This window comes from Schistocerca serialis, unplaced genomic scaffold (assembly GCF_023864345.2).
Source record: "Schistocerca serialis cubense isolate TAMUIC-IGC-003099 unplaced genomic scaffold, iqSchSeri2.2 HiC_scaffold_1406, whole genome shotgun sequence".
Lineage (NCBI taxonomy): Eukaryota > Metazoa > Arthropoda > Insecta > Orthoptera > Acrididae > Schistocerca > Schistocerca serialis.
Window position 1 is genome coordinate 1,961,998 of NW_026047632.1, and position 22,299 is coordinate 1,984,296.

General features: G+C 45.2%; 1 protein-coding gene across 1 annotated transcript in view; it reads left to right on the plus strand.

Moving 5' to 3' along the window:
* Window positions 1-2,070: 2,070 nt before the first annotated feature.
* Window positions 2,071-22,299, plus strand: part of LOC126442775 (uncharacterized) — a 128,095-nt gene continuing 107,866 nt past the window's right edge. Inside the window, exon 1 of the mRNA XM_050090805.1 lies at window positions 2,071-2,231. Coding sequence (XP_049946762.1) covers window positions 2,154-2,231 — 78 coding nt within the window. The 5' untranslated portion in view covers window positions 2,071-2,153. The remainder of the gene's footprint in view (window positions 2,232-22,299) is intronic.

Consider the following 22,299-nt stretch of genomic DNA (forward strand, 5'->3'; position numbering starts at 1 on the left):
AAGGGAAAGGAGTACAGTAGACGACGATTGGGTAGCTCTGAGAGATGAAATAGTGAAGGCAGCAGAGGATCATATAGATAAACAGAAAAGAGTTAGGAGAAATCCTTAGATATTACGGGATATAATGAATTTAATTGACGAAAGGAGAAAATATAACAATGGAGCAAATGAGGCATGTGGAAAGGACTACAAACATCTAAAAAATGAGACTGATTGTAAGTGCAAAATGGCTAACCATGGAAGGCTAAAGGACAAATGTAAGTATATAGACCCATATATAACTATGGGAAAGGTAGACACCGCCTACAGGAAAACTAGAGAGATATTTGGAGAAAAGAAGAGGGGCTGTATGGATATCAAGAACTCAGATGGAAAACCAGTAGCAATCAAAGAAGAGAAAGTTGAAATTTGGAAGGAGTATAGAGGGTCTTTGCAGAGAAATTAGCTTAAAGATGTAAATGAATGTCAGATAGAGGATACGATACTGCGAGAAGAATTTGACAATGATCTGTACGGAGTTTCCTCAGAGCTACTGATACTTCTGGGAAAGCCAGCCATGAAAAAAACAAAACTTTTCGATCTGGTGTGCAAGATGCATGAGATAGGCGAAATACCCCCAGACTTCAAGAAGACCACAAACAACATTAATGGCCGCAAATGATCTCCAGGCAGAAGAAAATAACTATTTCAAGTCAGTGATCGGTTCAGCTGGACTAAAAGGCCCAGTACACTCTATGTAAACACAGACCGCACCATTGTGGAGCCGCCGCCAGCTAGCACAGTGTCTTGTTGACAAGTTGGTCTATGGCTTTATGGGATCTGCGCCACACTCAGGACTTACCATCAGCTCTTACCAATTGAAATCCGTACTCATCTGACCAGGATATGGTTTCCCAGTCGTCTAGGCTTCAGCCGGTCTGGTCAGGAAGCCAGGAGAGGCGCTGCAGGCGACGTCGTGCCGTTAGCAAAAGCAGTCTGACCGGCCGTCTGCTGCCACAGCCCATCAACACCAAATTTCGCCTCGCCGTCCTAACAGATGCGTTCGCCGTACGTGACACACTGATTTCTGTGGTTATTTCATGCACTGTGGCTTGTCTGTCAGCACTGACAACTCTACACAAACGCGGCTGCTCTCGGTCGTTAAGTGAAGGCTTCGGCCACTGCGTCCTCCGTGCTGAGAGGTAGTGCCCGAAATTTGGTATTCTCGGGACACTTTTGACGCTGTGGGTGTTGGGAAATTGAATTCCCTAATGATTTAGCTACGTGGATTGTCACATGCATCTAGCTGCAACTACCATCTGTGGTCAGGGTCCGTTAATTTCCCGCGTGCCGTTATAATCACGTCGGAATCCTTTTCACACGAATGAGTACAAATGACAGCTATGGCAGCTGTACCTCGTGTATGCGATCCTGTCGACATCTGTTTATGTGCATGCCACTATACCATCACTTCTGTCACCTCTTAATCAGTAGATTATGACAAAATTTTAAATTTCTATATACGGCGAATAATTGTGCGAAATATTGAAAATGAAATTTTTGTTGCCAGTGGAGTCCGCTATGTAGAGAACCTGGAAGTAGTACAGTGTTCTGGGATAGCGGTATAATAATGTATGCAATTGTAATCGTAATCAGAAAAATAAAAATTTTTCCTAAAGTAAATGTCTGATAGCACAGTACCAGTTTTACAGGCTTATGTGTCGATAGTAATGCTTGTGGAGTCAAAGCATTCATCTGACCTGACAAGGAAGAATAGTAGACAATTCAAACTTCCCAAACTAGAAAAAAAAAGAGAGAAGGTCGTTGGGAAATGAAATGACGAATTCCATTTCGCTAGCAAACCACGCTAACCTGGCAGCGGTGAATTATACTCCAACAGCTGACACAAGCTGCAAAACAGGAAGAGCAGAAGGACAGGGTCGCACAGATACGTTGGACGAGGAGTGGGGGACAGATGGTATCGGCGGTGGACAAGCGTGCAGTTCACAGGGACCGCTTTGTGGCATGTGGCGGCGCAATTACAAAAGAGCAGGACAGCCGAGGGCGACAGACAGTGCAGGGTCGCAGCACTGCGACCGGGACAGCGCAGAACGGAGGTGGAGGCGGAGGCAGAGGCACGCGTAGAGAGGTAGAGAGACGCGCCGGCTCCAAGCATGGGGCCCGGAGCGCTGCTGACGTTGGCGGCGGCGGCGGCGGCGGCGGGCATCACCAGCGCCAACATCGCCCTCGCCGTGAGTACCCGCCCTGCTTCTTCTCTGCGTCAACCGCTCAAACGACGGCATTTTCCCCCGTGGAGTTTCACACGACCTCCCCCTCTTACGGCTCATCATTGCAGTTCCACGTGATTACCACTACTGGAGCTTTTCCATTCTGTGATCAGTCCCACATGCAGGTGGGAGAAGTTTGCGGACGCACCCTCCCCCTCCATCCCCCCCCCCCTCCGAGAAAGTTTGGGTTTAAACTGAGTACAATGGAAAGCCAAAGAAACTGATACACCTGCCTAATATCGTGCACGGCTCCTACCAGCACGCAGAAGTGTTGCAACACGACGTGGCATGGACTCTATTAGCGTCTGAAGTAGTGCTGGAGGGAATTGACCCCACGAATCCTGCAGGGCTGCCCATAAATCCGTAACAGTACGAGGGGGTGGAGATCTCTTCCGAACAGCACATTGCAAGATATCCCAGATAAGCTCGATAATGATCATGTCTAGGGAGGAGTTTGGTGGCCAGCGGAAGTGTTTAAATTCAAAAGAGTGTTCCTGGAGATACTCTGTAGCAATTCTGGACGTATGGGGTGTCGCATTGTCCTGCTGGAATTGCTCAAGTCGGTCGGAATGCACAATGGACGTGAATGGATGCAGGTGATCAGATAGGATACTTACCTACTTGTCACGTGTCAGGGGTTCAATATCACTCCAATTGCACACACCCCACACAATTACAGAGCCTCCACCAACTTGAACAGTCCCCTGCTGACATGCAGAGCCCACAGATTCTTGAGGTTGTCTCCATACCTGTGCACGTCCATCCACTCGATACAATTTGAAACGAGACACTTCCAACCTCTCAGCATGTTTCCACTCATCAACAGTCCAGTCTCGGTGATGATGGGCCCAGGCAAGGCGTAAAGCTTTGTGCCGTGCAGCCATCGAGGGTACGCTATGTTTCGTTCAATGGTTCGCACGCTGACGTTGACGGCCCAGCACTGAAATCTGCAGCATTTTGCGGAAGGGTTATACTTCTGTCACGTTGAACGATTCTCTTCAGTCATCTTTGGTCCCATTCCTACAGCATCTTTTCCTGGCCACAACAATGGCGGAGTTTAGATGTTTTACTGCAATTCCGATATTCACTGTACACTCGTGAAATGGTCATACGGTAAAATCCCTACTTCATCGTTATCTCTGAGGCGCTGTGTCCCATCGCTCGTGCGCCGACTACAACGTCACGTTCAAACTCATTTAAATCTTCATAGCCTGCCACTGTAGCAGCAGTAACCCATCTAACAACCGCGCCAGACACTTGTTTTCGCAGCGACCGCAGCGCCGTATTCTGCCTGTTTACAAATCTCTGTATTCGAATACGGATGCCTACACCAGTTTCTTTGGTGCTCCAGTGTACTTTCTTAATATTATTCAATCTCGATTATGACTGAAAGTGAAAAGACTTTCAGGGGTACAGAAGTTGATGAACAACAGCAGAGGCAGATTCACCAACCTATATGAGGCTAAAACTCTTGTGAAGCAGATGGTGGACAGTTTCATCACTAAATCTGTATTCACGCAAGGTTTTCCGTGTAGTTGGAAATAAATAAATCATCTGAGGATACGTTTCAGATAACTATCTTCCTGTCTCGAGTCTCAGTGCCATACTTAGACATACAAGGCTGCATCTGGGCCATTTCCGAGCAGGAAATAATAGACTCAAGGTCTTTCGAACCTTTGTTCGAAAACTTGTATAAATTAAATAGATGCCTTTCGTGTAGAAAACAAAATAGTGACTGAATTCAGCAGGAACTGTCAGGTGGAGTGGAGTATACCTATACAAGCGAGCATGATCTCAAAGCCCCTGTCCAATCATGTCAAAGTAAGCATCTCCAAACACATAAAAAGTTAAGACATTCTCTCGGAGTCACTTATCTAGCTATTATTCATCGGCCAACTTCTAAGACAACTTTCGATTCAATTTGTTTGTTATAGTGTGGGTGTGTTATCAGTGAAGAAGGAAGTGCGGTAAACCAGCGCTTCACTATCTTGTATCCTTACTTCAACTGTACTGCAGATACAGAGAAGGTCACCATAGCATCTCCAATCACTGGAATTAATGCGAGTGATGCGAATCATTTAGTTCGTAATTTCAATTTTTAAAAACAGAAATGTCATTAAGCATCTCATCCACGCCATAATAATTTCTAAGCAAGACAAATTTATTTAACGAGTTGTAAAGATGGCTCTCTTCCATAGCCGGCAAAAAAGTCGTTGTCAAGTAAATATATCTGAAATTCTAAGTCACAGCGATCGGCGTTTGATCACTCGTTATTCCTAAGCACAACATTGGACAGAATTCGTGTCTATCAATTCGATATAAAAACAAATAAACAAGACTACCCCCCCCCCCTCCCCATGAGCTTATTTCGTGTTTCTGCTGTCTAGATAGGCTACATAAAATAATTAAATGAGAGTCTTACTAGGGAAAGGTAAGACCTAAATAAGGGATAAGGCTAGATAAACTAATAGTAAACGTCGAAGGTGCCGACTCATGTAAGTGGTAACGCGCACTAACCAGCCAGTCCCGGAAAAATTGTATAAAAAGGCACAGCGAAGAGAGTACTAAACACTGCTGTAAATTAAATAAATATTCATCTAGTTTGTGCTATTAACACGTTCACAGATCATTTAATGCGAATGAAAACAGAGAGTCGATTCTTGTCGACCTGACCGATCTATTGAAAGATTTAATCAAGACTGTATTTATATTATAACGTAAAAAGTCACCGTAGGTAAAATTAGCTTTCCAATTTGGGTACCTCCCCGGAAAAATTGTTTTGCGTGGAGACCTCCCTGTGGCCTGCAAAAATGGCGCTAAGCACTATGGGACTTAACATCTGAGTTTATCAGTCCCCTAGACTTAGAACTACGTAAACCTAACCAACCTAAAGACATCACACACATCGATGTCCGAGTCAGGATTTGAACCTCTGACCGTAGCAGCCGCATGCTTCTGTGTTTTGCACTTCAAAAAATGATTGAGGTATCATACAGCTCATGGAATCACTTGTTCACGCGTGTAGGCTGGTCAAAAACAGGTAACCCATAATTGCTGGAATCGGAAGTATGACCTTTACCCGACACGGCATTAAATAGGAGAAGAAGGGGTGAGATCGATTGAGAACTATACTATGGACGCGAGTCGTTGTCGGTCTGAGGGTGTCCCACATCGTGTCTGGCTCCTTAGGGAAGCACCTCTTCTTGTAATAAAGATTTTCATCAGCATTTCGTAACTCCCGAATGTTCCACTGCCATAATGCACGCAACATTTCCAAATCCGAAAGGGAGTCGTTTCGTCAGTGCCTCTCATCGAAACAGCAACGGAATTCCGTAGTAAAGCTAGAATGAATTATCCGTAAAGACGGCAAATGGTATTCAAGTGTAGTCGAACTGGACGGAGTATAATGGGTCGTATGTTTCCGTTCGTTCCTCAGATAGGTTCGTTTACTAAAAATTAAGGAGACCGAGCCATATTAGTTGAAGCTGAACATTTGTCTTTCCTTCAGTTGCTCGAACCTATGTCAAAGAGTCACACAGTAAACAATTACTAAAAAAACTAAACTCCGTCAGAACAGGCCGTGGAATGCCCAACGATGCCGACCGGCCGCCGTGTCATCCTCAGTCCACAGGCGTCACTGGATGCGGATATGGAGGGGCATGTGGTCAGCACACCGCTCTCCCGGCCGTTCGTCAGTTTACGAGACCAGAGCCGCTACTTCTCAATCAAGTAGCTCCCCAGTTTGCCGCACAAGGGCTGAATGCACTGCGCTTGCCAATAACGTTAGGCAGATCGGATGGTCACCCATCCTAGTGCTATCCTAGCTCGACAGTGCTTAAATTCGATGATCTGACAGGAACCGGTGTTACCACTGCGGCAATGCGGTTGGCTACAAAATTTCTAGGGCGTAATGAAAAGTATTTCTTCCGAATTTTGTGTTCTGTTCTGAATACCGGTTGTGGTATTACACGTCACGCATTTTACTCGGTCGACTTCGCCTATTCGCTGGCGTAAGTTGCAATCCTCTCTCTGGTGCGAGAGGGCTCCAGACTGCAGCGTACAAGATGGCGGTGTGTAACATATCTATGTCAGTGAGTGAGGAACAGCATTGTCCAGATTGTTCTTCACGTGAATCGCAAATAACTGTGGCCTGGTGACATGGGGTATTGCCATCCATAAAAGTCCCCTTATTGTCAGAGAATAGGAAGTCAAGGAATGGCTGAAAATGGTCTCCAAGTAGCAGAACGCAGCCATTCCCAGTTAATGCCATCCCACACCATTATGGAGCCACTATCAGCCCTGTATGTGTTCTAACAGGTACAGATCACGCATATTTACTGCCCAAGACGTCAATATGAGTTCACTGTAATGCCCTTCAAACTACTGTACCACAACTCTGACTCTTGAAACACGGACAGTTGTCCTGCTGAAAGATGCCATCGCCGTAGGAGGAGACTTCAAGCATGAAGCGATGCAAGTCGTCCGCAACAGTGATCACGTAGTTGACTGCCACCATGACGCCTTTGGTTACCACCACGCAGCCGGCCGGAGTGGCCATGCGGTTCTAGGCGCTGCTGTCTGGAACCGAGCGACCGCTACGGTCGCAGGTTCGAATCCTGCCTCGGGCATGGATGTGTGTGACGTCCTTAGGTTAGTTAGGTTTAAGTAGTTCTAAGTTCTAGGGGACTGATGAACACAGATGTTAAGTCCCAAAGTGCTCAGAGCGATTTGAACCATTTGACAACTGTTTATCTACCAGGAACTATTGGTACAACAGTTGTAAACAGTAGTGGATGTGTTGGGAAAGTATCAGAGCTCGAGGTGTTAACAGAAAGCACTGATGGTCAAACGGTAATAGGCACTGAAGTCGGAGATAAGTTCAGTCGAAATCATTGAGCAGGACCTAATCCTGTTCCGAAAGGACAGGAGAAATATATTTGACGACAGCGTATTTTTTGCTGTTAAGAGAGCACTGAAGAGCCAAATAATTTGGTTAACTTGCCAAATGTGGTGTAGGGTCCCCGCAAGGACGCAGAAGTGCTGCAACACGACGTGGCACCGACTCGACTGATGTCTGAAGTAGTGGTCGAGGGAACTGACACCATGAATCCTGCAGGCCTGTCCGTAAATCCTTAAGAGTACGAGCGGGGTGGAGATCTCTTCTGAACATCACGCTGCCAGCCATCCCAGACATGATCAATAATGTTCATGTCTGGGAGTTTGGTGGCCAGCGGAAGTGTTTAAACTCGGAAGAGTGTTCCTGGAGCCACTCTGTAGCAATTCTGGACGTGTGGGGTGTCGCATTGTCCTGCTTGAATTGCCCAAGTCCGTCGGAAAGCCCAATGGACACGAATGGATGCAGGTGATCAGACACGATGCTTACGTACGTGTCACCTGTCAGCGTCGTATCTAGACGTATCAGGGGTCCCATATCACTCCAGCTGCACACACCCCACACCATTAAAGAGCAGCCACCAGCTTGAACAGTCCCCTGCTGACATGCAGCATCCATGGATTCATGAAGTTGTCTACATACCCGAACAAGTCAGCAGCTCGATACAATTTGAAACGAGACTCGTCCAACCAGGCAACATGTTTCCTGTCATCAACAGTCCAATGTCGGTGTTAATGGGCCGAGGCTAGTCGTAAAGCTTGGTGTCGTGCAGTAATCAAGGGTACACAAGGGGGGACTTCTGCTCCGAAAGCCCATATCGATGATGTTTCGTTGAATGGTTCACACGCAGACACTTTTAGATTGCCCAGCATTGAAATCTGCAGCAATCTGCGAAAGAGCTATACATCTGGCACGCTGAACACTTCTTCAATAGTGTTCAGTCCCGTTCTAGCAGGATCTTTTACCGGTCGCATCCATGTCGGAGATTTGATATTGTGTCCATTATAATTATCCGTGCTGTTATGCCGTGGTCGGTTGATGAATTCTGTGTCGATTCCCAACGTTTCGTCTCCGACTGCGGGAGACATCTTCAAGGGGGTCCGTAGCTCGATGGAAGGTCCAACACACCCACTGGTTCAATCAGTAGCGAACCAGTGGGTGTGTTGGACCTTCCATCGAGCTACGGACCCCCTTGAAGATATCTCCCGCAGTCGGAGACGTAACGTTGGGAATCGACACAGAATTCATCAATCGACCACGGCATAACAGCCCGGATAATTATAATGGACATGATATTTCCGGCCGTGAAAGTCTACATTTTAGTATATGATATTGTACCGAATTCCTGATATTCACGGTACACTCGTGAAATGGTCGTACGGAGAAATTCCCACTTCGTCGCTACCTCGAGATGCTGTGTCCCATCGCTCGCGCGCCGACTATAACACCACGTTCAGACTCACTTAAACCCCGATAACCTACCGTTGTAGCAGCAGAAACCGATCTAACGACTGCACCTGACACTTGTCTAACATAGGAGTTGCCGACCGCAGTGCATATTCTGCTTGTTTACATATCTCTATATTCGAATACACATATCTATACGAGTTTCTTTGACGCTTAAGTGTAGTATACGTATCAATAAACGTTTGATGTAGAATAACTGCGTCTTGCTGATACCTGGATATCTACCAGGAACCATAGCTATAACAGTTGTAAATTGACGTGGATGTGTTGGGAAAGTAGCAGAGATGAAGGCGCTAATAGAATACACTGATGCTCAAATCGCTATAGGCACTGACAGTTGACTAAAGTCGGAGATAAGTTCATCCGAAATTTTTGAACAGGACCTAACGGTGTTCAGAAACGATAGGATAAATACCTTTGGTGACGGCGTGTTCGTTACTGTTAGAAGAAGTTTATCTTGTATAGAAACTGAAATAGATACTTCTTGTGAGTTAGTATGGGTAGCGGTCAATCCTGACAAGCGCAATAAAATAACAGTTGGATCCTTTTACCGACCTCCCAATTCAGATGATACGATTGCTGAAAGATTCAAAGAAAACTTGAGTTTAATTTAAACACGTAACCGGCTCGTACAACTATAGTTGGTGGTGGCTGCAATTTATCCTCGATATGTCGGCGAAAATACATATTTACATACGGAGGTATGCATAAAACACTATCCGAAATTGTGCTAAACGCATTCTCTGAAAATTATTTCGTGTAATTAGTTCATGTGCCCACTCGAATAGTAAACTGTTGTAAATACGCACTTGACTTCTTGGCAACAAATAATCCTGAGTTAATGACGAGCAGCAGAACGCATACAGGGATTAGTGAACACGGGGTGGTCGTAGTGAAATTGAATACTGTAACGCCCGAATCCTCCAAAAATAAAGGAAATATATATTTATTCAAAAAAGCAGATAAAAATTCACTTACGCCTTGCTGAGAGACAATTTCCTCTCCTTCCAAAATAACAACGTAAGTGTAGACCAGATGTGGCTTGCACTCAAAGAAATAAAATCGACAGCAATTGAGAGATATATACCAAATTAATTAACAAACGACTTTATACGCAAAACAGTGCACAATATTGTTGCAGAAACAACGAGAAAAGCATGTCAAATTTAAACGAACGGAAAATCCACAAGACTGACAATCTATTACAGAAACTCGAAATTTAGCGCGCACTTCAATGCGAGGTGCTTACAGTAGTTTCCACAATAAAACTTTGTCTCGAAACCTGGCAGAAAATCCAAAGAGATTCTGTTAGTACGTAAAGAATGCAAGCGGAAAAACGCAATAACTGCCTTCTCTGCGCGATGCCAACAGAAATACTGCCGAGGACAGTGCTGCTAAAGTAGGGTTACTACACACAACTTTCCGAAATTCCCTCACCAAGGAAGACGAGGTAAATATGTCAGAATCAGAAACAACAACAGCTGCCAACATGAGCAACTTAGAAGTAGATATCCTCGGAGGTAGTGCAGCAACGTAAATCACTTAATGAAAGCAAGTCCCTCGGTCCAGACTCAACACCAACTACATTCGTTTCGGAGTATGCTGATGCAATAGCTCCATACTGTACAGTCATATACAAGCGCTCACTCGACGAAAGATCCCTACCCAAAGACTGGAAAGTTACACAGATGACACCAATATTCAAGAAAGAAAATAGGAATAATCCATTAAGTTACAGGCCCGTATCATTAACATCGATATGCAGCAGGATTTTGGAACATATTTGTAGTCGAACATTACGAATTACCTCGAAGAAAACTGTCCATTGACACACAATGAACATGGATTTAGGAAACATCGCTTTTGTGAAACACAACTAGCTGTTTACTCACACCAAGTGTTGAGTGCTACTGACAAGGGATTTGGATTTCATTCCATATTTCTAAGTTTTTCGTAATGCTTTTGACACCGTACCTCACAGGCGGCTTGTAGTCATATTGCGTGCTTATGGAATACCGCCTCAGTTTCGCGAATGGATTAGTGATTTTGTGCCACAGAGGCCACAGTTCGTGGTAATTGAGGGAAAGTCATCAAGTAAAACAGAAGCGATTTCTGGCGTTCACCAAGGCGGTGTTACAGGCCCTACGCTGTTCTTTATCTATACAAAAGATTTGACAGAGAATCTGAGCAGCCCTCGTAGGTTGTTTGCATATGACGCTGCCATCCATAGTCTAGTAAAGTTATCAGATGATCAAAAACAATTGCAAAACGACTTAGAGAAGATGTCTGTATGGTGCTAAAATTGACATTTGACTCTAAATAATGAAAAGCGTGAGGTCATCCACGTGAGTGCTAAAAGGAATGCGTTGAACTCCGGTTACACATGTTACACCATAAATCAACCAAATATGAAGGCCGTAAATTACAATTACAAACAACTTAAGGGGAGCACAACCTGCCTATCTAACCCGTGTTAATTTAGGCAAGTATTTGACGAACTTCTGAAAAACTACTTGATGCAGGACCTTAATAATTTTACTCTATGTTACATTATACTAATAGAGTCAACTGTACTAAAATCTACCGTATCCTTTTTATAGTTTTTAAGAAATACTTTTTTAAATTTACTAAGAAAAATATTAAGTTTTTTCAGCAGATAATATTTTTTTAAAACTTCCTAATGGGGAATATTAATGAATGTAGTACCAGAGGTGGCTTTTTAAGTTATCCAGACTCTCTGAAAATTTCATACATTTATCTATGATAGTTCCTGATATAATGGGGCATATGTACTAAAAATTTTAGTTTGTGGGAAATTGACTTTAAAGAAAAACCTTTTGAAATTTGTTACTTACAGTCAATAAAACTGTCTTGCTGCATATGATGGCCCTTCTTTGGCCTCTAGCAGGTCTTCCAGCTTCTTTTTCACCTTCCTGGATGTTTGTCCATCTTTCTTGGCCACATTACATGCAGACCTGTCTGCATCGGCTATCCTCATTTTCTCGCATTGTTGTAGCCCAGTGATCATATTCGCACCAGGATTAATTGTCTTCAAATGGCTCTGAGCACTATGGGACTTAACATCTGAGGTCACCAGTCCCCTAGACTTAGAACTACTTAAACCTTACTAACCTAAGGACATCCCAAACATCCATGCCCAAGGCAGGTTTCGAATCTGCGACTCTAGCAGCCGTGTGGTTCTGGACTGAAGCACCTAGAACCGCTCGGCCAGAGAGTCCGGCCAACGTTGTGGGGAAAGCGAATCAAAGACTGCGTTTTACTGCAGAACACTTAGAAGATGCAACAGACCTACTAAAGAGACTGCCTGTATTATGCTTGTCCGTCTTCTTTTGGACTAGTACTGTGCGGTGCGGGATCATTACCAGATAGCATTAACGGAGTACACCGAGGAAGTTCAGAGGAGAGCAGCACGTTTTGTATTATCAAGAAATACGGGAGAGAGTGTCGCGGACTTGATACAGGATCTAGGATGGACGTCATTAAAACAAAGGCGTTTTTCGTTGTGGAGGAATCTTCTTACGAAATTTCAATCACCAACTTTCTCCTCCGAATGCGAAAACATCTTGTTGACGCCGACCTATACAGGGAGAAACGATCATCATAATAAAATAAGGAAAATCAGAACCAGTTTCTTCCCACGCGCTGTTCGAGAGGGGGATAATAGAGAGTTATTGTGAAGGTGGTTCGATGAACTGTATGTCAGGCACTTTTGTGTGATTTGGAGAGTACTGATGTAGATGTAGATGTACACCTCCATCTATATACGTATAGTGCAAGCCACCGTGTGGTGCATGGCAGAGGCTACCTCACACCACTAGAAGTAATTTCCTTTCCTGTTCCTCTTTTCAATAAAGTGAGGGAAAGACGACTGTTTACACCTCTGTAGGAGTGCTAATTTCTCTTACCTTTCCGTGCCTTACGCGGAATGAACGGTGGCGGCATAGAGTCGTTTGCTATCAGCTAATGCTTATCGTTCTGTATTTTTTAGATTTCATGCAATGTTTCACAAAAAAAAAAATATAAAAATTCTGAACACTCCATCGGCAAGCGCAATAGCCTGATAATGCAGTCCCAAACTGCAGACTACCTCTTAATTACCGAACACGTTTTGGCCTTGTTTGAGATTTTATTAGAACCAACTGTCCTGGGGGGCCTGCAGATCACGAGGCCCACGACAAAAGCAGGCCACCCCAGGTACAGACGGCCGGGGGTGGCCTCGCTTTCAGTCAAACTCCACCCACCACCCCCCACACTCAGAGGAATTGTTAGCGCTAGGATTTCGCCCAAAACAAGTCCCGCCCACTCACCCCCGGCTTTCTCGGTCTTTGTTCGGCGCCTGGGCATCGTTTCAGTTGACCGACATGGTTTACCGCGTTCGGCTGCACTTGGAGTGAATGTTACATTAATATCTTGCTAGGTCTTAAATTTTGCCAGATAGTTAAAAGACATGTTACAAAAAAAATTGCCTCAGCTGTGCCAGGTACTTCCACAACAAACGTAAGAGAAAACAATTTAGCAGTGAATTCTTTAAATACGAGAACTCAGTATCCAGATGAATAGCCTATGAAGAAACATACTTCTATGTGAGGAAAAGCACCCAAAGCTACAACATGATAAACCTACCCTCAAAGAATAATTTGTTTGGAGAAAGAGGAACCACAGTATACTTGACACTTGAGTTTCAGAACTCAGACAGTATATGTGAAACAAGCACCAACATTCACTATACTTCCAGAGGGCATCAAAATTACTTTGTTGTTGCTAGATCGATCCAAGCTGATTTCGCGTGCTATTCACTGAATAGTTTTGCTGAAAAATTTTAGGGGTGAAAGAAGAACTAGCACAGCTGAAGGACGTTTTACAGCCATGAAACACCGCAGCATATATTTCCTCCATAACTGCTCTGTGACAAACATAAACATCACATTATTATTTTTTTTAAATGGTTTGAATGACATTTACGAAATTAATAAATCTTTTGGTTAAAAACAGATAGGACAAAGAATAACGACGGGTTATTTTCGTGAGACGCTTGCAACAGCATATAGGACACTAATCACACAGAAACAACCACAATTCTTTATAACCTCGTTTATAATGCGCAGGTATGGCATTGGAAGAATTTACAAGTTAAAATTCACCCATTACCCATGGAAATACAAACAAAACATGGCATATAAGCAAATATCTTACAGCTTTCATTAGGCATTTCTACTTTATGGCATTCTTATATTCTTTAATTTTCGTGAGCTACTATGAGAGCCTACATAAACAAAACGACTTTCACTTATTTCCATATAATGTTGATTTTAGACAACAGAGTTAGTCGACTGCATCCGTGGCTTTACTACCGACATAACAGATTCAAGACCATTGTTTTCGCACTGTATGTTTGCTATGCTGTTTCCCTCAAATAAACGTGTTATAATAAGTGAATTAGTTAATGACAATTTGTCCATATTGTCCTTAAATAGCATCACGTTATTTTTTGTTTTCTGCTGCTGGCGATGCTTTCAATTCTCTATAAATACTTTTATTTCTTTAATAATGCACATTCATATTATATTACTACCTAGAAAAACTTAAATTTCTTATCATTACTGAATCCCATCACAGTGTAACATGTGTTGGACTGTGGCGATAACAACTTTGATGTAGCTTCCAGTTTGTGGAAGTGGCGGCTGTTTAGGGGAGTGCCTTACACCATGGATAGGCGTGGAGGGGGCTGAATGGGCGGGACTTGTTCCGGGTGAAATCCTAGCGCTAAGAGCACGTCACACTCAGCCGCTGCCTCCAGACGTGAGTGGGTGCCACGGCCTAACGACGGTACATCTCAACGACCCGGCTATGTGATTTTTTTTTAACTCGACGCTTGCAACGTCTCCTTTCCTTTTATTGTCTTAGACTGCCACACGAAACTGGTCGACGAGTGACTGACTGCAAGCCTGCGACCCACTTGGTGTACATAGGTCGAGAATTTTCTCAAATTCTCGGCGAGATCTTTCGCTAACTTACGACAGTGGAAGATTATGTACGCTTCACGCTTCGATCTTTTTCAAGATCCATAAATTTCTTTCTAACATTTGCCGGTCGACATTTGCACCTCCTTTTCTGAACCGAGAGTTCAACAATCTCTGCTTCTTCAGTATTTTCCGAATTTTCTCATAAAACCAGGATTGAGCTTTGTTTCCCGCCCTTGACACATTTACTAGGCAAATAATACTCCAGAGTGTTATCTACAGTGAGTTTAAAACTTGCAATAATTCGTATGCTTCAATAATATTTGAACTAAATGTTGTCTATTCACTATTTAAGTAGGGAGCTAATAGCCGCTTACCTGCTCTTTCCAGCATAATTTGTACCCCAGTCTTTCTGTTGCGTTTACGAACTTCGATAACAATCAAAGCTATGTTGACATCATTATCACTAATCTCTATTTCTAAACTTACACTGTCGTTAAGCTCAGGCCTGTCCGTAACTGCAAGGTCTAAAATAATTTCATTGCGTGTGGGTTGTAGAAATGTGTGAATTCCTAAGGGACCAAACTGCTGAGGTCATCGGCCCCTAGACTTACACACTACTTAAACTAACTTATTCTACGAACTAAGAACAAGGGAGAGGACTCGAACCTCGGGCAGGAGGGGCTGCGCAACCCGTGACATGGCGCCTCAAACCGGGGCCACTCCACGCGGCTGGGTTGTACAACTAGCTGTTGAAGACCGTCTTCACAAAACGTTCAAAATGGTTCAAATGGCTCTGAGCACTATGGGACTTAACATCTGAGGTCATCAGTCCCCTAAAACTTAGAACTACTTAAACCTAACGAACCTAAGGACGACACACACATCCATGCCCGAGGCAGGATTCGAACCTGCGACCGTAGCGGTAGCGCGGTTCCGGATTGTAGCACCTAGAACCGCTCGGCCACTCCAGCTGGGTCACGAAACGTATTCAATCACTACACTGCGCAACAGAATTAAAGGACCGCTTTTACGGAACCCCATAACTGTCTCCGACTGCAACGCATAAGTTTCAAATGTGGCCCAGAGGTGCCTACAGCCTTCCTCAGTAATGGTGGAGAAGCGTCGACCCAGCGATATTGCCCTCGACCTCCGCGACGCTTTCAACTGCAGGCTGTCGACACACGCGAAGAAAAAGTCAGACCTCATCTACGTCTACAACTACACGGATACTCTGTAAATAACATTTAAGTGCATGGCAGAGGGTTCATCGAACCACCTTCACAATTCTCTATTTTTCCAATCTCGTATAGCGCGCGGAAACAGTGAACACCTATATCCTTCCGTACGAGCTCATTTTACCATGGGGATCGTTCCTCTTTATGTAGGTCGGCATCAATAAAATATTTTCGCATTCGGAGGAGAAAGTTGGTGGTTTAAATTTCGTGAGAAGATTGCTCCACAACGTAAAACGCCTGTGCTTTAATTATGTCCAGCGTAAATCCAGTATCATTTCAGTGACACTCTCATATTTCGCGATACTACAAAATTTGCTGCCCTTCTCTGAACTTTTTCAATGTACTCTGTCAAACCTATCTGGTAAGGATCCCACACTGCGCAGCAGTATTTTAGAAGAGGACGGACAAGCGTAGTGTAGCCAGTCTCCTTAGTAGATCTGTTACATTTCGTAAGTAAAACGCAGCCTTTCGTTAGCCTTCCCCACAACATATTCTATGTGTACCTTTCAATTTAAGTTGTACGTAATTGTAATACCTAGGTATTTACTTTAATTTACGACCTTTAGATTAGACTGATTTGTTGTGTAACCGTAATTTAAAGGATTTCTTTTAGCACTCATGTGGATGACCTCACACTTTTCGTCATTTAGGGCAACTGCCAATTTTCGCACCACACATATTTCTTTTCCAAACCGTTTCGCAATTTGTATTGATCTTCTGATGCGTTTACTAGTCGTCTGCAAACAACCTAAGACGGCTGCTGATATTAACTCCTAAGTGGTTTATATAGATAAGGAATAGCAAATGGCCTGTAACACTACCTTGGGGAACGCAAGAAATCACTTCCGTTTTTCTCGATGACTTTCCGTCAATCAGTACGAACTCTGACATCTCTGACAGGAAATCACGAATCCAGTCACATAACTGAGACAATATTCCATAAGCACGCAATTTCACAACAAACCACTTGTGTGGTACAGTGTCAAAAGCCTTCCGGAAATCCAGAAATACGGAATCAGTTTGAAATCCCTTGTCAATAGCACTCAAAACTGCGTGCGACGAAAGAGCTAGTTGTGTTTCAAAAGAACGATGTTTTCTAAATCCGTATTGACTATGTGTCAATACACTGTTTTCTTTGCGGTAATTCGTTGTTCGAACACAATACACATTCCAAAATCCTGCTGCATATCGACGTTAATGATACGGGCCAGTAATTAACTGCATTACTCCTACCACCTTTCTTGAATATTCGTGTGTCCTGTGACGTGTAAAGGGGGCTAATGACAACACATTGGGACAAAATTTCGCCACAATTCTGTCCGCCGAAGCGTTACGCGATAGGAAGGTCGTCACAGCTGGTCTTACCCCGATTTAACCCCTTCTTTTGGTGCCCCTGCGATGGAGGTCAGAGCCGCGGCGTCCAATGTTGAAATCACGCAATTTTCTAGAGAGCGGCCGAGCAAAACGGTTCAGACACACCGCCGTACAGAATAGAAAAGAAAAGACCTCAAGGAGTGGCACAAAGGAGATCAATGAACCCACCCCTTTCCTTGGGACGTTAATTCACACACATTTTTCTCTCCAAAACTACAGCTAGATATTCTCGACAAACTTCGACGCTACTGACACACTCGGAAGTTTCAGTCCTTCTGTATGGACATTGTGGAGCTGCATCCTCTAAGGCGTGATCGCACCCCTTCGGACTGCAGTAGCACCGTCATTTTCGCTCTTGTGTCCAGGATGGAGCCAATAGGGACTGTTGGAAACGATTCAACCAAACTCGGACGTCATACGGAGAAGCAAAGGGTTGTTATGCTTTTTCAGTTCTACCCGTTCGCGCCCTCCTGTGGTAAGATGACAGAGGGGTATGACATTGACACATGTGAGAATAAAATGACGGAGGGTCCCTCCAAGATTACCATTTCGGTAAAACGCTCAAAGCTGCCCACTTACACATATTGAATAATCAGAAATGAGCCTTTGGAGAGAAACTCTGTCCGAAAAGACCTTGGAGGGCCCAACGGTACCGACCAGCCGCCGTGTCATTCTCGGCCCACAGGCTTCACTGAATGCAGATGCGGAGGGGCATGTGGTCAGCACACCGCTCTCCCGGCCGCATGTCAGTTTACGAGACCAGAGCCTCTACTTCTCAGTCAAGTAGCTCCTCAGTTTGCCTCAGCAGGACTGAGTGCACTCTGCTTGCCAAAAGCACTCGGCAGACCGGATGGTCACCCATCCAAGTGCTAGCCTAGCCCGACAGCGCTTAACTTCTGGGATCGGTGTTACCACTGTACTCAGAGCTGTGTAAAACGGTTGCCTACCTGTAGGCGCCTCACGCTGCATCACAAATTTCCTCGATGAAGATGCATTTTTAAAATTTTCGCCCAATATGCGCAGGTGCCACCGACGGTTTTGGAAAACTGCGGAGTCTTGGATGCTTTACCGTCCTGTATCTCCCGCTGTATTAATGTCACACCTCTGTGTGAGCACACCAGAGGAGCATGTCAAACATTAGCATAGAAAGCCCTTGGCTGCTTCGGATCATGTTCGAATATCGTCGAATGTGGGTCCACCCTGTACACAAGAGAGAAAATAGCGGTAGCACTGCACTAAAAAAGGGGTGCGATTGCGTTTAATGGAGCTGCAGCGTTACAGTGTCCATGCAGAAGGATTGAAACGTCCGAGTGCGTCAGCACTGTCACAGATAGTAAAGAATATCTAGCTGTCGTTTTCGACTGCGAAATGTGTAGAAAACAACGGCCCAGGGAAAGGGGTGGATTCATTGACGCCCTTTGTGCTACCCCACTGAGGTCTTCCCCTTTCCATTCTAAGCGGCAATGTGTCTGACATGGCCGGCCGGAGTGGCCAAGCGGTTAAAGGCGCTACAATCTGGAACCGCGCGACTGCTACGGTCGCAGGTTCGAATCCTGCCTCGGGCATGGATGTGTGTATTGTCCTTAGGTTAGTTAGGTTTAAGTAGTTCTAAATTCTAGGGGACTGATGACCTTAGAAGTTAAGTCCCATAGTGCTCAGAGCCATTTGAACCATTTTTGTGTCTGAAATGTTTCCCAGGGTCGGTCATAAGAAAACCGCGTGATTTCAACGCCGGCCGTCGCGGTTCTGACCTCCATCGCAGGGGCCCAAAAAGAGGGAGCGAAATGTTTTGCTTTGTGGTTTTGTATTTATTTAGGGAGTAAAAAAAACTGGGGTCATACGCGCTCAGGTCAGAACTTTAGATTACGAAGACAAACAGGAGTTAAAAAACGACTATATGTCAGTCACAATTGACATAACAGAAGACAGCTAAAAACATCGACGTGGAGAAAGGGCTAAAAAAGACACCATACAGAAACGGACGTCGAAAAACTAAAAATTAAGTGGCCTTCGCCATACTGCTTTGGCAGACAAAAAGTAAAAGGCGGTCGCCAGCCAGCGCGTCATTGGCTAAAACGGCCGATCACTCAGACGGCAAACCCAAGCGGGAACGTAAACGCTTAAAAAATGGGCATTCCGTCAGGAAATGGCGTTCAAAGTGCAAAGTTGTCGGGTAGCGCCACTTATCCAATGACGATGGCTAAAAAGTCAGTGCCCAATACGCAGCCTGGTTAAAATGACCTCCTCCCGGCGGGAGGGCCGAGAGAAGGCCGTCAAAGCCGCTGGGAGAGGCTTAATAAGCCGGAGCTTATTCCTGTGAAGGGAGGACCATTGGAGATGTCAAAGGGACACCACCTCCTGACAGACGGCAACACAGCCATCATCGGAGGGAATACAGGAACTAGCGGGCTGAGGTACAGTACGAGGACTGCAGCTTTGGCAGCAGCGTCAGCAGCCTCGTTTGCTGGCAGAGCGATGTGGCCAGGGACCCACATAGACATCACACTGGTTCCACCAAGAGTGAGCGAGTGACATTTTTACTGGACCTGCTGCGCTAAGGGACGGCTGGTGTACAGCGCACGTAGACTTTGAAGGGCGCTGAGAGAGTCTGAGCAGAGGACACAACTGAAAAGTCTGTGTCGCCGGATGTACTCCACGGCCCGATACAGGCCGAAGAGCTCTGCTGTAAATACCGAGCAGAGTGCCGGAAGCCGATATCCAAAGACACGTGTGTCGATGACGAAGGCACACCCGACCCCAACGTCAGTCCGAGAGCCATAAGTGTTTAAGGGCTGTGACGTCTTTCTCATCTTGTGACACGCCCACGGTTGCGCTGGAAAGCGTTGTGGTGGAGCTTGGCGCCGGTGTGACACCTTTAACCCACGCGAACTTCTGCTGCTATCTGGCAGTTCTTTCGCCCATGTCGATACCTCGCTGTTAGAAGCGTCGTCGAGCCAGAAGGAGACTTCGGAGGGAGGCCCACTTCTGCACCACTACAGAGGAAGATTGTAGGCACCTCTGAGCAACATTTCAAGCATATACATTGCAGTCAGAGACATTTACGGGGTTCCGAAAAAGTTATCTTTGAATCGTGTTGCGCAGTGTACTTCATAGGACTCTCTGCCCATACCACCTACAATGAATGTGTACATTGTAGGGTAAATACGGTTCCGAATAATATTCTGCGCTACCGTGCATACACTTTCTTTGATCATTCTACTGCTGTTACGGCGGAATCGGATGGCTGGTAAAAAACATCCAGTGACTAACTGGAGTGCATTTCAGCCAATTAATTGCGTCCAAATAACTTCGCAGAAAGACTCATCTTCGACCACTATTGAGAAATAGTTTTTATCCATTGGATCGTACAGGGTGTAACAGAAATGCGTGGCAGCAATCACAGGACACATTCTGTGTTATCCTGCCAACTCTTATACGATGCCCAAAGGATGCTGCTTTCTCGGACTGCTACACAACAATTCGGCAACGGCCTTGCCGCAGTGGATACGCCGGTTCCCGTCAGATCACCGAAGTTAAGCGCTGTCGGCCGGGCCGCCGTGCGCTGTTGCCATTTTTCGGGGTGCACAGCCTCGTGATGCCAACTGAGGAGCTACTCGACCGAATAGCAGCGGCTCCGGTCTCAGAAAGCCATCGTAACGGCCGGGAGAGCGGTGTGCTGACCACACGCCCCTCCTGTCTGCATCCTCAGCTGAGGATGACACGGCGGTCGGATGGTCCCGACGGGCCACTTGTGGCCTGGAGACGGGGTGCTGCTGTGGTTTGTATAACAATTCAAGCAAGTCACATTAATAGTTTTTATTACAATAAAGAAGACTGACAATAATTAACTCTGTATTACAAGTATGTGTCACAGGCGATGGGCTACATGCTTTATACGAGGCACTTGTCTCAGTACAACAGTTAGGGCGGCGACTCTCCTGATGTGCTGGTACTGCGCGGCCGAGGCTGGCTGGAGCGGCGCTTGTATTCTCCTCTTGTAGAGGCCGCTGCTGTCGTGGTGCGGTCCTTGTCATCGAGCTCGACGTCGTCTCACAGGCTTCTCTGCTCCTGCGTTCTTCATCCTGATGCCGGCGCTTGTGGTTACGCCAGAACACATTCCTCACACGTAGGTCACGAAATTGTTTTTGTTTGAATATGAGTCTGGAAACACTTTGTTTCCATATTACTGGGAAACACAAATGGACTGAACGAACGACCATACTACATGCAATTCACAGCAGATGTTCAATATGCCCCTGATGCATTGTCATAGTGAATCTCGGACCCGCTGATGTACCACTCGAATATTGCATACGGTCCTTCAGCCTTCCATAATATGAGCACCGAGGCTCTTGAACGTCTTCTACTGCGGTTCCATATACAAGAGCTTTCCAATGTCACTACAAAAAAAATCCGATGGCGCTTAGGTCTGGAGAGCGCGTAGTCCAGGCAACTGTCCATCTCTACCTATGCAACGAAAGACGTTATGTAGAGGCCGACCGATACTAACACTAAAATGAGGAGATGCTCCATTGGGCATTGAGTACACGTTTCGTTGCACAGCTAAAGTCACATCTGCTAACAGATCAGGTACAACATTCTCTGCGAAATTATGGTAACTTTGTCCGTTGAGCCTGGGTGCAAGAAATTTAGACCCTACCAAACAGTCACGAACAACGTCGGCCCAAACACTGACAGAAAATCTGTGTTGACGACTTGCTTCAACAGTTTCGTGAAGACAGACGTCTGTCCATTCGTGCCGATTGTGAAAATTTACAGTCTGATCTCGATGAAAAGACGCCTCATCTATGAACAGCGCCGTTGCACTAAAACTAGGGTTTACAATTTATTGAATAAACCAGTCGCAGGAGAGTACCTGAGCGGGAAATATGAGCTGCTGATAGCGCCTGCACACGCTGTGAATGGCACAGATACACGTCGAGTGACATTATACTGAGTGCACTATCCGAAAATTACCTCGAGCAATTAAACAGAGAACCGACTCGTGGAGATAACACCTTCTACCTACTGATAACAAACAGACTCGAGCTTTTCGACTCTGTAACGCAGAACAGGGA